The sequence below is a fragment of the Takifugu rubripes genome, chromosome 20 (genome assembly GCF_901000725.2).
Source record: "Takifugu rubripes chromosome 20, fTakRub1.2, whole genome shotgun sequence".
Taxonomy (NCBI): Eukaryota; Metazoa; Chordata; class Actinopteri; order Tetraodontiformes; family Tetraodontidae; genus Takifugu; species Takifugu rubripes.
This window is the reverse complement of record NC_042304.1, coordinates 885,783-900,413: the sequence shown is the minus strand read 5'-3', so window position 1 is coordinate 900,413 and position 14,631 is coordinate 885,783. Positions and strand designations below refer to the sequence as shown.

General features: G+C 43.9%; 1 protein-coding gene across 2 annotated transcripts in view; it reads right to left on the bottom strand.

Moving 5' to 3' along the window:
• naaladl2 (N-acetylated alpha-linked acidic dipeptidase like 2) overlaps positions 1-10,489 on the bottom strand; it is a 214,963-nt gene extending 204,474 nt beyond the window's left edge. The window contains exons 1-4 of one of the 2 annotated variants that reach the window (XR_003886242.1): positions 7,187-7,311; positions 6,982-7,106; positions 6,641-6,726; positions 3,218-6,551 (exon numbers count right to left, since the gene is read on the bottom strand). Coding sequence is in view for 1 of the 2 variants with exons in the window: in XM_029828002.1 (XP_029683862.1) it covers positions 7,187-7,351; positions 8,192-8,369; positions 10,402-10,471 (413 nt within the window). In the remaining variant the exon portion in view is untranslated. Of the gene's footprint in view, positions 1-3,217; positions 6,552-6,640; positions 6,727-6,981; positions 7,107-7,186; positions 7,352-8,191; positions 8,370-10,401 lie in introns of those variants that run through there. The other variant, XM_029828002.1, reaches the window with a different exon arrangement.
• Positions 10,490-14,631: the final 4,142 nt, after the last annotated feature.

The window sequence follows — 14,631 nt, the reverse complement described above, 5'->3', positions numbered from 1 at the left end:
GTTGATCTGAATCACAAGTCTTCATGTCTACAAATGTGGGCCCTGGTGAGGTTTATTTTTATACTAGCACACGAACATGTAACATTACAATAAGCGTAAGTGTAAGCGTCATATGATAGAGCATAAGCATCACAGGATAAAACAAAGCATGATATATACAAAGGGAACATATAAGAAAATGGGGGATGGACTGTCACATGATGGTCAGGTTGTCTCCTGCTAAACAGCCTGCAAGAGGAGATCAGGCTGGCTAGCTCAGGGAATTCTTTCCATCTCTGTTTCAGCCCATTTGTACAGACAGGCTTTCCTGTGATGATGTTTTGGCTTTCTTAAAATATTCTGCCATCATTTTACTACAATTGTTATTGTTGTTGTTTTGTGCATGCCTGTTGTGAATAACACCAGTGTGTAATCATTATATCTGTCTAGTTAAATGTGGTTAAAAAAAAGTGAAAGCAGAGCTGAAGTTTCCATTCGATTAAGCCTTTGCTGATCAGCAAAGTATGAAAAATCCATGTTTTATGGAAGCAAACCTATAGATGCAGAATTCTCCACTGAAAACTGGTTAATCAATCTAAAATAATTCCATTGTGATGCACAATGAATAGTTCTGAGCCAATTAAAGCTGACTGTACTTGTCTCACTCAGCTTGTTTGGCCTCTGGCCCTGGAACTGTCTGCAGGTCTGAACACAGCGCTGCCCCCTACAGTCAGATGAAACACTGAGTCCCCGCTGTTGAGCCTCCCACTGATATGCTGAACACAGATGCTGTCTTCAGGAAGCTCCTTTAGCATTAGCAGTCACCTGCTATGGGGCTGCTTTGGCTCCCTTCTTAGAAGCCATCACAGTGTCAGCTAAGGAGGATCTGAAACCTACCAAAATATCTTTGAACATGATCAAAGTACTGGTGATAGAAGACAGAAACCTCTACTGAGGGAGTTGAACCTGTCCAGCTTATGATGAAAAGACTTTCTCACATCTACATTACAGTGAAGTTAAACTCAGCACAGGCATCTCCATGGAGACACTGTTTGTGGTGTTTCTGTGGGCTCTCACCACGGGAGCATCTATGTGTTAGCCAGGTTAAAAAAAGAATGTTGTCACATGACTGTAGCTGGACTGGATGTTTAAAGTCGTTCAGATTTCAATATTGAATTTAACTTTAAGATCCTGGCTGCTCCATCCCACCCTGGAAGGAGCCTCTTCAACCTTCTGCTCTCTGGCAGGAGATCCAGGGTCCTGACGAGCCGCACAAAGCAACTCAAAGACACTTTTCATCCCTGGGTAGGAACACCTTCCCCCAACAGCATGGCACATTGTGATACTGATAGCTTTTAGACTTTTATACTATTATAGTTTTATTTGTGATATTTATTATCTTTATTTCTGTTCTGGTGTATCTTCCACTGAGGGGGATTATTATTATTATTATTATTATTATTATTATTATTATTATGATGATGATGATGATGGACAGCACTCCCCACAGTGTGAGTACCTGGGAATGTCAGCACAATGTTGTTGTTGTGTTAGTGTTTCTCCCAGTAACACTTTTAATAAGATGCTTAATAAGATGCTTTCTGATACCAGTCAGTCAGTCCATCCATCCATCCATCCATCCTCTAATGACTCAAAGTTCAGGGTCTGTAAAGTCATTATGATTAAAATAAATTCATTATTTTCTGTTCAGTTTTTCATTGTAGTAAAGATGAAAGTTCAACCTCAAAAGGTGTATTTGTCTTCTTTTAGCAAAGCAGTAGCACAGCAGCAGCAGAGCAGCAGCTGCAGCAGTAGCAGAGCAGCAGCAGCAGCAGCATGGACCTCCAGGCCTGTTGTATGTAAGAACTCCTTCCTGCAGTGTGTCCATGGTGTGCGACCTAGAACAGGTCCTCTCTTGATTCTCCTGTAGTCAGGTCCATCGACTGGTCCAACATGTCTGTGTTCCAGACTGTTCCAGGCTCAACTCAGCTTATTAGGAGATGACTTGGAGATAACATCTTCCCCAACAGCACCCTTCCATGTTAATGCTCCACATTGTAAAACTCCACATGTATGTTTCTATACATATAGTGACACTAACAGGGAGGTGATCCATCATGAAACTTCATTTTGTTTCAAACATTTCAGCAACTCTAAATCACAGAGGGAGGTCTGGAGCTGCAAACCTGCAGCTGTCGGCACTCTCAAACCTGAGAGTGGAAGAAGAAGGAAAATTATGTAATTTAGCAGGATAGAAGTGAGTCAAAGGCAGCCTGAGAAGGGAGAGATGTGGAGGCGATGGAGCAGACATTGACTGGGCCTCAGGAGGGAAGCTGAGAGTGACGGGCTGCTGCTCCCGCTTCACTGTTCTATGTCTGAACTCTCAGAATACTGGAAGACCGGTCCACCTGGTAGCCCCCAACACGCACCCCTCAAGCTTTTCGTTTTTTGACTTTTGCACTGTGGAAATATACATATAAATATATACACAAATATGGATGCACCAAGACTTGTGTTATAACAGAGGAGGTGAACATGTGGCTGCGCTGCTGCAGTTGGAATCTCAGATAGGACCGACCGCTGCGTCCTGATGGCAACTGAGCTGAAAAACCATAAACCTTTTAACTCGAAGTAGGGCTGTAGTTATTCTGTTATCACACTGCTGTTCCTCAGTTATTACTTTTTTATGATGCTGTAATTACTATATGATGATATTACAAACTTATACTGTAATTACTCCTTTACTACTATGCCATTACTGTGGTAATATGCTGTTGTGCTGTTAATATGTTGTTATTGTGTCATTAATTGGCGTAAGTTAATTTTTATAACTTGCTTTCATGTTTTCATTAAATTTTAATATTACAGACAGGGAGATAGATGCTAGATACAGCATCTCTGTCCGTCCATATCCATTTGAACATGTGACTTTGGCCTGGGGGTAAATTATTTCGCTGAAACAGATCAAAGTGACGTCCGCAGACATCAAGTTGTTCCTGAAAGTGACAGACAGCAGAGTCATCTATTGTGATGCAAATCACATCCACACACTCCCGATCAGGCGCCTCCAGCATCAGTCCTCATCAACACTGCTGATCTGTTGTCATGGCTCCTCAGCAAACTGTACAAGGCCGATTGTCCACGTATGTCTTCAGTTGGTGGGCGACTAAAACCTCTCTGTCAGCAGCTCTGGGAGCCATTACAGGAAAGAACCACGAGGCAAAAGACAAGCTGGTGAATTGAAAAGCATTCACTCACTCACTCATTCTTACTTTTGAATGAAGACCAGTGAGTGAGTGTTCCCGTTTCTTCCTCTGATCTTTTGTTGTTCATTGGTGTTTTAGAAATGTTCACTCTCGTATTGATGAATGTTTATTTTTTCATTCATTCATCCGTTTCTCTATTTACAGTCAGTATGCAAAGCCAATGAATTCCTCTTACATGAAGCAACGGGGCGCTGGGTCCAGAAAAGACCTGTCCATAGTCTGGGTCTGGGTCCACCTCTGCTACATTCACTATCATTTCATGCTGAGGCCACCTTCAGTGCAGCTGGAGTGATGTAATGTCTCAACTTTTGACCTGTGTGATGGTCTTTATGTCCCGTTAAGGTGACATAAAGATCATAAATGAGATATGACATGCCACAGTGGTGCAGCACGTTACTGGGATGAACGTTGACAGTCTAGCTTAGACACAAGGCTTCCTCGTGCGTATTCAAATACACGCCGTATTAAACCCTTCATGCTAGTGTAGAATCATGATGATAGAGTTGAGAGCTTTATCACGTGGCCAAGAGGTCGTTCGTACAGGACAAACAGTCTTCAGTGGCTCATTACCACGGCAACAGAGACTGGGGAGAAAGGCAGTGTGGCTGAAACCACCATCCAAATGGACTAAATGCATCTCTGGGGGGATCAGACACTTCCTGATACACCTGAAGCTTAAGCAAGTTCTACATGTGTGTAGGTTGTACCACAGACTGACTGGGGCTGGGCCTCAGGCTTTCCTGACCTGAGCAGGGCTTTCCATATCAGAGGACAGCAGTGGTTTTCTGTTGCTAGGAAACAAGGCTGGTGGTTATTTGGCCTTGTTGAAATCGAATCAAAACTGAAAAACACAGATGTCCATGCAAGGAATGAAATCCAAGTTTTCCTGCTCCGCAGACTAAGTTGTGATCTTTCTGTTGAAACAGCCAAAAGTGAAGTGAAATGAGACTTTTCCATAGGAGAGAGCTGAACTGGCACTGACGGGACATCAGACCGAGCAACTATGGGAGGAACCCATCTCCAGCAAGCATGCATGATGTTTATTGCTCTCATGGCCGGTGTTCACCGTCCTCGGATGAGTTTGGGGCCACATTAGAGGACAAAAGCCTGACCGAGGTTTCACTTCTATCTTATTTAAATTCACTGAGATAGTCTCAGTCTGACATATTTAAAGGCAGGACGAGAGTCAATAAGTAGAGGGAGAAGATGCTGCTGATCCCTGTCCCTCCCAGACCTACAGCTGGACTATTGAAGAGGGACGTTATGTAGCTGTCAAGACAGCATGCTGTTTTGAAATGGCTTCCTCCATTTGTTTCTGCTTCCTTTGTTTCACACAAGTTCACACACGAGTGGACTCATGTAAATGTGCGTCCCCCAGAGGCAGATCAGGGCAGGGACAGTTTGCTTCAGGAAGTGGGGGCAACAACCTAACCTGCATGATTTTTGATGTTGGGGAAAGCCGCAACCCGCTTAAACCACTGTGACACCTTTCAAGAGACAATCCAAGAGAGATGTTAAATTGCATTTGATCACCCACTGAACTCAGCATGATGCGGCCCAAACACATTTGTTTTGTTCACAGAAGTGTTTTCACGAGCAGCACATCAACGTAGGACCTGGCTCCAGTAAAGAAAAGTCCTAAAAGGCTCTCTGCAACTCTGCTGCATAGCATGCTCTGCTCACAGCAGCTGGTGTCTCTACCCAGAGAATGGTGGCGCTGCAGCTGTGAGGAAAGACATTGCATTTTTTATTTGAAAGCATGAGCTGATTGTATTCAGCAGAGCTTCATTGCAGCTCTAAATTTAAGCTCCTTCATGTTGGCTGGACTAACGATAATAAAGCTCCTTTCATTCTCTACGTCACAGAGGTGATCCTCAATACTGTGTGTCAGGGCCACCCTACAGTATAAGATGTAGCTGATGTATCATGATGGATGATGGAGGACAGAGCGGACATTTAACCTGGCGGTTCTGTGCATGCACAGCACCTCAGAGGTAACAAAATTCAACCAGGAAAAAAGCCATGTAGTTTTGCTCCGTGCGTCTCCCATGGTCATTAAACACACAAGATTAGAGTTAACATATATGTCATGTATCAATCCCACATGCTGGGAGCATCCTTTGAGAGGGAGTATCCATATAAAAAATTGATTTGTGATTATTTTTAGAGGGTTACGTTAGCACAAATAGATGTCACACAATTATTGATAAAAGCATAGTTAGCAAAATTCGACAAGGTCGCAAAAATGGACAAAGGACAGCATCAGGAATGTGAGGAAACATTCCCATTCAGGAGTCACCTTGCTGCCTCAGCATGGACACTCATCTGTCCCAAACAGGTGTAGAAGAATGATAAGCACAGACTGAGAAAACCTATTGAAATAATTAGACTAAGAAATAAAGGATTCATCGTAAACTGGTCTAAACTGGTTTTGGAAACCAATGAAGGAACCAGAAACCAATTAAAAGAGTCCCAGTTGTTTGCAGAACCTCACACGCCACTGCCATGACCTGCAACACCATTATTTTACAGAACCTTAGTGTATAGATGTCAGTAATGATCATAATTGTGTTATTGGTCAAATTAATTTGAAATGTCTGTAGAAAATTGGAAATGAATAAACTTCAAACGACTGACATGAATACTGTTAAAATTGTCACATCGGACTTGATTCTGAGGCTTTTTTAAACCAGCCCACCTTTATATTTCTGGACATGCTGCCACTTCGCTCTTCTGAGTCTTTGTCTCCTATAAAAGCCTTTCAGCTTTGTTTCTAATGGAAGAACGGATGATTTTGCTCAGAGCTGCTGCTTTCTTCTCGGCTGATGACCCTGAAGCACGTGCGCGCGCACACACGCGCACACGCACACACACACACACACACACACACGGAACGCTGCACATGCATCTTCAGCACAAAAGCACCGTGCGGTTGCACTGATTTATTCCTGCTGGTTTTGCTCCTATTGCTCCATGCACAGTGACACATGTGCATGCTTATCTACAGATCTGCAGCTTCCTGTTCTTCATGCGTCTGTGAGTCACAGCAGCTTTGTGCTTAATGCAACATACAAGCTAGCAAGCCTAACGTGTTTCCAGGTGCCAGAGTTCCCAGAGAAAAGCGCTCAGAGATTCTGGCTGAGTAGATGGATTTAGATGGACATGTTCAACAGTTCCACGAAAGATCACTCTGGAAATCTCACGTCTCTTAAATCCGTCTAATCTGATGCAGACATTCATTTCATGTCAGCTCACAACAACAACATGGCTGCAAACATGAGGCAGGTGCTCATCATCCTGGTTTCACTGGGAAAAGATCAGACCAGAGACATGCTATGGGAACAATTGCAGGTGAATAAAGATAAGGAGAGTCGCCTAAAGGATCACCTACCTACCTTTCACCTTGCAGAAGTGCCCTTTGAGAGTGTGAAGTGCTTCAATGCACTTGTGTAATAATGATGAATTGATGAAATCCAGTCATCTAGCAACAGGAAACCAACATTCAGGAATCTACTCAATCCAGAGGCTCAGCAAAGTAGATTTACAAGTGTTCACTCCTTTCTAATCTAGTGTTCTTATTTGGGATGATGAACCCTGTATTTTCACTGTTTCATGAATGGCCATTGTTGAGGCTCATCAGCCAGTCAAGGAATGATAGAAACCACATGGTGCGGGTCACCTGACCCAGCAGGGGGTGAAGTTTTAATGCCTAGGTGGGGATATACTGTATGTTCACCTGTTTGCAGAGAGACCTCAGCACTAGTGTTGCAGGTGGAAGGAGGAATCTTTTCCCTTGCAGAGCAAGAACAGCGGTCCAGTTTCGACTGTCCTTACAGTGACTTGATCAGATGATCATAATCCCTGAATGACACTTGTGTCATAGAAATGCACACTCACTCAGAACTTCTTCCTTTGTGTGTACAGTAACATCGCAATCTTACTTGTGAAGAGCATCGATCTTCTCAGCTGAGATCTTTAGCAGCAGTTCCTCCAGCAGGTCTGAGCTGTCAGATGGCGGATCGGGTGCTTCCACACGAGCAGGTGTGTGAATAAACCAGCCAAACAGGAGACCCAGGACAAAAAGGCTCAACCCTGCTGACACATACCTGCGTAGAAATGGGTGACAGGTGAGTTCAGATTTTGCAGGCTGTCAACAACACCCATTTTGTTTTGTGTAGGGGCCAAAAACTCAATGTTTTGATTTTAGCAAAGGTCCCAAAAGTCTGAAAATATCCAAGGCTGTTTTTATTGCACACCCAATTGTCCAGTAGTGTGCTATTTCTATTTTAGATGTCTTCCCACAGTAGATATAAGATTACACCCCTCCACTTCCTGCTGCCTGGAGCACAGCTTCAGACCAAACCCTGGCACTCCTGTGTTTCCTGACACTCATCATCTGATGGCTGTTAGTCAGAGGAGCAGTCCCTCCCTAAATTTTCTCAGTCAGGACATTTACATGCACAGCAAACTCGAGCTAGCCGTGGCATCATTGTAATATGCTTTTTCTCTGTTTCCTTTCTGGTTGAGCTGTTACATCACAAGATAAACAGCTGGAGTCAGGCAGCAGAGCAGCATCTGTGACAAGAGGAAGATGGAGAATGAACTTTTGCTCATCTCATACATAAAAGAACCGTTAATATTTAGATAGGCTCCACACTGGCCCTCGTAGTCATGGCAGCTTTCTTGGATGTTTTTGTCCGGGCTCTTACACCAGTGTGGAGGTGGTGGAGCATTGATTTTCCATCACATTATCTGGGGGCCTTCATTAGATATGGAACATAGATATCTGTCAGAAACTGGTCGTGACATTAGAGCTCTAATATTCATTCCAGGAGAGTGCCATTTCCTTCATTTATAGTAACTCTGAATTGACAATATAAATACTTGATCTTGCACAAGCAGGCTCTCTTTAGTTCAGGAGGTAGTTTTTCCAGTCTTTCTGTCACCTTAGAAGGAAACAATGGAGTCGTCGTTGGCCTTTATGTGCTGGTGCTCTGGTGAAGTGAGAGATGTAGTCGGGATCTTCCTGCAGCCTTTCAAATCGCCCATGAGGTGAAACAGAGACTGATGGCTGGATTGGTTCCATCAGCTCAGGGTCAGGATCAGGGACCTCTTCAGAACATCCTGAAAGTCACACGATGAAGCGTTATTGTTGTGATTGATCTTTGTGTCACTGTGACATTACTGTGTAGATCCATCCAGTCCGTCCCACCAGTCAGCGGGAGCTTCAGAGGCCTGTGTGAGGAAAATATGGCACCAAGTCCCACCACTCAAACTCAAAGACCGCAGCCAGTCCAAGCCCACAACTTTCTTGCAATAATCTTCGCTAACCACTATAGTTTCGTAATACGGATCACTTTGCAAATGGAGAATATGATAAAACAAAAAAAACAAAAGGTGTTTTAAAAAAAATTTTTTTTTACCTCGTTCGCTGTTGAAAGCTTAGAGTAAAAAAATTGCAGGCACAACTAAAACCTTTCAAAGCTTGAAAGTGCAGCTTTAGGGCACAGTCTGTTGCAGCTACAGCTGCAGGAAACATCTCCCATGAAATAAAACGCTATCTCTTAAAAGTGACATTTATGTTTCATAGATGGGGAAATATTAATTTATATGAAGAAAATTAAAACCAGGAAGAAATAAATCTGCATCCATCTGATTGAAGTTTGACCCTAGACAGAAAACACATCATTTTCATCAGTTATTGATTGCAACACAAAAGGTCCTCCTTTCTGTCTCTGCTCTCACCCAGGACTTTTCTCCAAACCTCACTTCCATTAGAGCATCCTCTGTTTTTAGTTTGGGTGGAGGCAGACATTCTTCCATGTATGCTGCAGACTGCTGGAGCTTGAGAATGTATCCCTTTGTGGTTTCCTTCTAAAAGATCTATATATTTTAGCTAGCAGTGCTAAATTTAAAATCATGGATTTTCGCTGGCAACAATCCCTTAATAATAAAAAAAAAAAAGAAAAAAAAAGCGCTTTTCTGGAGGGACTGTTTAACGCTCCACACATGGCCCAACACTGAAGACCTTCTGTTACGTCACCAAATTTGGATACAGTTTTCAGCTCCTGCTGAAATTCCAATCATGCCAGCCAGATTGTGTCAGGTTGCATGTCTCCCTTTTATTAGTGAAAAAGATATTCTGGCAATCTTCAGTATCTGGAGCGACTTAAGCTACAGTCTGTTGATCGGGAACAGTGGCCAGTGGACTTCAGTGACTGTCATGCATGTGAAACCATGTGATCAGACAGATGAATGCTGGCACCCCTGAGGTCTGAGACCTTAGTGAATTTGTGATTTATGGCTGATAGGAGTTACTCCAATCCTCCCCCACTGTGGGCATTAGTAGCATCAGCAGGGTGTGAACAAGTTCTGATTTCTAACAGATAGGCTGAAAACCATCCATATCCTGCTGATAGCCAACAGGGCCCTTGTTCAGTAGAGCTGTAGTTTCTAACCAAGACATCATTAGATTCTCAACAGGATCTAAATTAAGACACCATGTGTCTATACATGTCTCTCTGTTGGAGTAGGGTCTAAGAAAAGATGTTAGTAGATGGAAGATAGAAGAATAAAGCAGGATAAACTGCAGGGACATAGATTAACTGTCAGAACCTGGATAAGAAGTGAACTTCAGACGCAGGGTGTGAGTTGTCTGTGGCCAATCCTAATAACAATACCTAAAAAAAAAAAAATGCACTCAAAAAATCCCAAGCAAAAAATAAAAAAAGGTTTTACACTTACAAGACTCAGGTTAAGGGCATGTCAATTGGATTGGCAACTTACTGGCACAACCAGACACAGGCAGGAAAGCAGACTGGTGTAAATACCAAACTAATCAAGACCCAATGCGCATCAGGTGCGTCAACAAAATGGAGGAATGTTACGTTCAACCCTTTTGAGGGGATTAACGTAGAGACTAACAAACCACCAGGGAAAGATTTAAACAGACTGTCAAAACTGTGCTTTATTTCTCAACAGAACACACGTGCATATATCAGGAGTGGAGGGAGAGGTGGAACAAACGGATCTGTGCCAAAACAAAAGTCATAAAACAGGGCATCTTAAAACACAACGGTGGCAACAGCCCATAACCTAGTGTAAATAACAATCAGACAATCTACGTGCGGCAATGTATGGGGTACCCCGTCCTTACCTAGCCCCACCTGCCCTCCACAAACTTTTCCTGTCCAACACAGAGCAAGAGAGCGAGGGCCCCCCCCCATGAAATGGGGGAGAGCCTTTAAAGCGGGAATCCGCTGGTGATTGGTCAGATAGACACAGGGGAGCCAATCCTAAGAGACCCCGGGAGTCCACAGGTGGTGTCAATCTTCCTCGTCACAAGCACTGCCTGCCTTTCGGTGTTCCACCAGTTCTCAGCCTCTAGATGGCGCTACCCTGTGAGGTCACCGGAAAACAAAGAACACAAAAAGAAACACCAACAACTCCCCTGACACGTAACAAGGGAAAACAAAACAAAGACAGGAAGTAGATGGGTGGAGCACCTGCTTATGATCAACAAATGTGAACAAAATCAGTTCACACCTAACACGAACTCGCAGAGCACTAACTGTTCAGTTTGTGATCAACGGGTTGTTGCACAATATAGAGAAACTCAACTGCAATTCCAAGATTTTGATTTGGAAATCCCACCACAATGTCCCACTGGTTTACCTTCACCTGTTTTATGATTGTCCCACAGGATCTTAGCTCAGTCCTTCTCCACCACCTTTGGAGGTGTGTTTCAATTTGACTTTAGAGTTTCTGGTATAAACATGATCCAGAGGTTTTTGTAGTAGCTACTTGGTTGTGATGTTCCATGTATGCTTTAGCTGCTAGGATCTTCTGGCCACAATTATATTTAACACCTTTTCTTCATTTTCACGTCTTTCTTACATTGTGACATTGAAGATATCACCACTGTGAATTAACACATCCTGTAAGTAGTAAGCAAAAAACTATGAAATATCTAATAGCATGTATTATAATCCAGATCCTTCAAAGTAGCCTTACTTTGCTTGGATCACTGCTTCACACACTCTTGACCTCTCAATCAGCTTCATGGGGTGGTCACCTGAAATAGTTTTCCAACAGCCCTGAAGGGGACCTATAAGATGAGGACCACCTTTTTCCTTTAAGCTGCAGTCCATCTCATCCCAAAACATCTGGACTGTGTTTAGGTCAGGTGACTGTAGAGGTTAGGTCAACTGACTTCATCATTGTCTTTCTTGGGGTCAGATAGCACTTTCATAACCTGGAGGTGTGTTTAGGCTCACCGTTCTTTTAAATAACAAATGGTAGAGGGTTCAACTAAACACGAATCAAGAGGGGGGCATGTGGCTACTGTGGTAGCCATGCATCATCAATTTTGTATAAATCCCCAACAGTTTGACCTGGTGGCACTTTACATTGGAACCATGCATGATGAGACCATGTCCATGAATGTCCTCAGTCATCCAGGTCAAGTTTAGGAGTTTTTCCAGTTTTTCCTCCTGAGTGGGAAGGGGTTCAGCTTGATCCCAAATATATTTGGCCCTTTCAAGGACTCAGGTGCACTAAACCCATGTATTGCTGACCGATTTAAAATCAAATCAAATCAATCTTTATTTATATAGTGGCTGTTACACCACCCACTGGAACACAAGTTGGGAGTGATCAGAACTCTCCAACACTGGGCCAGAGAAATACCCACCACATCCCAAGGCAGAAAGAAGGAACAGGACCACATTAGGAGGATCCTCCAGAAACACGACATACCGGTTCATTTCAAACCCAGCAACACTCTCAGACAGAGGTTAGTACACCCAAAGGACAAGACACCAAGACCCAAACAAAGTAATGTTGTTTATGCTGTACAGTGTCAGGAGAAATGCAAGGAACTGTACATTGGGGAAACCAAGCAACCCCTCCACAGAAGAATGGCACAACACAGACGCGCCACCTCTTCGGGTCAAGATTCAGCAGTCCACTTACACCTAAAGGAGAGTGGGCACTCCTTCGAGGACAGTCAAGTAAGGATACTGGCCAGAGAAGACCGCTGGTTTGAAAGGGGGGTCAAGGAAGCTATCCATGTCAAATTGGAAAAACCATCCTTAAACAGAGGTGGTGGCCTGAGGCACTTCCTATCACCCACATACAATATAGTCCTCCACTCCTTCCAACAGCAAAACAAACATTCACACCATTCCAGGAGACCCAGTGACTCACCACCATGTGATCCAGCAGACAAAGGGGAGACACCTCAACAGAAACTAGGTGAACGACCCGTCAAACGACCCTGCTAACGACTCTCAGGTGACCACCAAGATCATTAGCATGCAAATGGTCCACAGGGGCTATATATTTTCAAGCTCTCTCCCCAGCGATTTCAGAACTGAAGAAGCCTTCTGGATAGAAGGCGAAACGTCTTCAAGAGAAGAAACCCAGTCCAGTTGACAGAGAAAACTACCTTGGATACTTCTAGAGACTGTTTTAATGTGCCAGTTGAAGAATAGATTTTGATCAAAAGTTACTCCAAGATTCCTTACACAGAGACTAGATGTTAATGAAATACCATCTAGAGTGATCATGTGATCTAATCTATCCCTGAGAGGTTCAGGACCAAACACAATGACCTCAGTTTTTCCTGAGTTAAGGAGGAGGAAATTTGAAGACAACCAAGACTTTATGTTTTTAAGACAGGTCTGAAGCTTCCCTAACTTCTCTGTCTCCTCTGGATTCATGGATAGATATAGCAGAATTTCATCAGCATAACAATGAAAATTTATTCCATGCAGCCAAATAATGTTTCCTAAGCGAAGCATGTACAAGGTGAAAAAGATTGGTCCAAGAAGAGATGAACTCCATGGCTAACCTGAAGAGGTTAATGGCTAACCTGAGGAGGTTAGCCATGAAGAGGGAATGCCATGGACATGAGCAAACTGGTATCTATCTGATGAATACCATCTAAAATAGTCTAGTGCTGTCCCTTTAATGCCAATCACAAGTTCCAGTCTCTGTAACAGGATGCTGTGATCAACTGTATCAAAAGCAGCACTGGGGTCCAGCAGAACCAGCATAGAAACCAGTCCATGATCTGAAGCTACAAGAAGATCATTAGTAACATTAATAAGTGCTGTTTCTTTGCTTTGATGAGCTCTAAAGCCTGATTAAAACATCTCAAACACACCACCTTCTCAAGAATTTTAGATATAAAGGGAAGGTTGGATATTGACCTATAATTTGCTAATATGTCAGGATCCAGTGATGTTTTTTTAAGCAACAGCTTAATCACTGCTTCCTTGTAGGACCGGGGTACATAACCTGTCACTAAAGAACAATTGATCTGGTCCAGGATAGAACTGCCTATCATTGGTAAAACATCCTTCAACAGGTGTGTTGGGATGGGATCTAAAAGACACGTGGTGGACTTCTGAATTAGTGAAGACGCCTCAGAAAAATATATAGGGCTGAAGGAGTTTAAGGGCTCGTTGGAGACCCTGTATGTTCCCACAGTCAGCACATCTGGTGATGGTCCAGTTGTTGGGATGGTGTGGTTAGCTTTTTCTCTGATAGCTAGAACTTTATCAGTGAAGAAGCTCATAAGGTCTTCACCACTAAGGGAAGAAGGGATACGTGGATCTAAAACACTGTGATTCTTGGTTAATTTGGCCACGGTGCTGAAAAGAAACCTGGGGTTGTTCTGCATCCTGGTCTGGACCCTGGTTTGTCAGGTCACTTTGGGTCTAATAAAATTGGCCAAGTTACTAGAAATGAGAGAGGCACCATCCTGGGTGGGATGGACACCGTCTCTCCTAATCAGACCAGGTTTCCCCCAAAAAGTGCTCCAATTGTCTACAAAGGCCACCTGGTTTTCGGGGCACCATCGTGACAGCCAGCGACAAAGCGACGACATGCGACTAAACATTTCATCGCTGGCCAGATTGGGGAGGGGACCAGAGAATGCTACGGCATCCGACATCGTTTTTGCGTAGTTGCACTCCGACTCCATGTTAATTTTGGTGACCTCCGACTGACGAAGCCGGGTGTCGTTTGCTTCAACGTGAATAATAACTTTACTGAATTTACGTTTACTTCTCTTCCCTTGCCCGGATGCCGGGTGTCGTTTGCTTCAACGTGAATAATAACTTTACTGAATTTACGTTTACTTCTCTTCCCTTGCCCGGATGCGGGTCACCGGGGCCCCCTCCTGGAGCCAGGCCTGGGGGTGGGGCACGTTGGCGAGCGCCTGGTGGCCGGACCTCTGCCCATGGAGTCCGGCCGGGCGCAGCCCGAAGAGGCAACATGGGACCCCCTTCCCGTGGGCTCACCACCTGCAGGAGGGGCCAAGGGGGTCGGGTGCATTGTGTTTTGGGTAGCAGCCGGAGGCAGGGACCTTGGCGGTCTG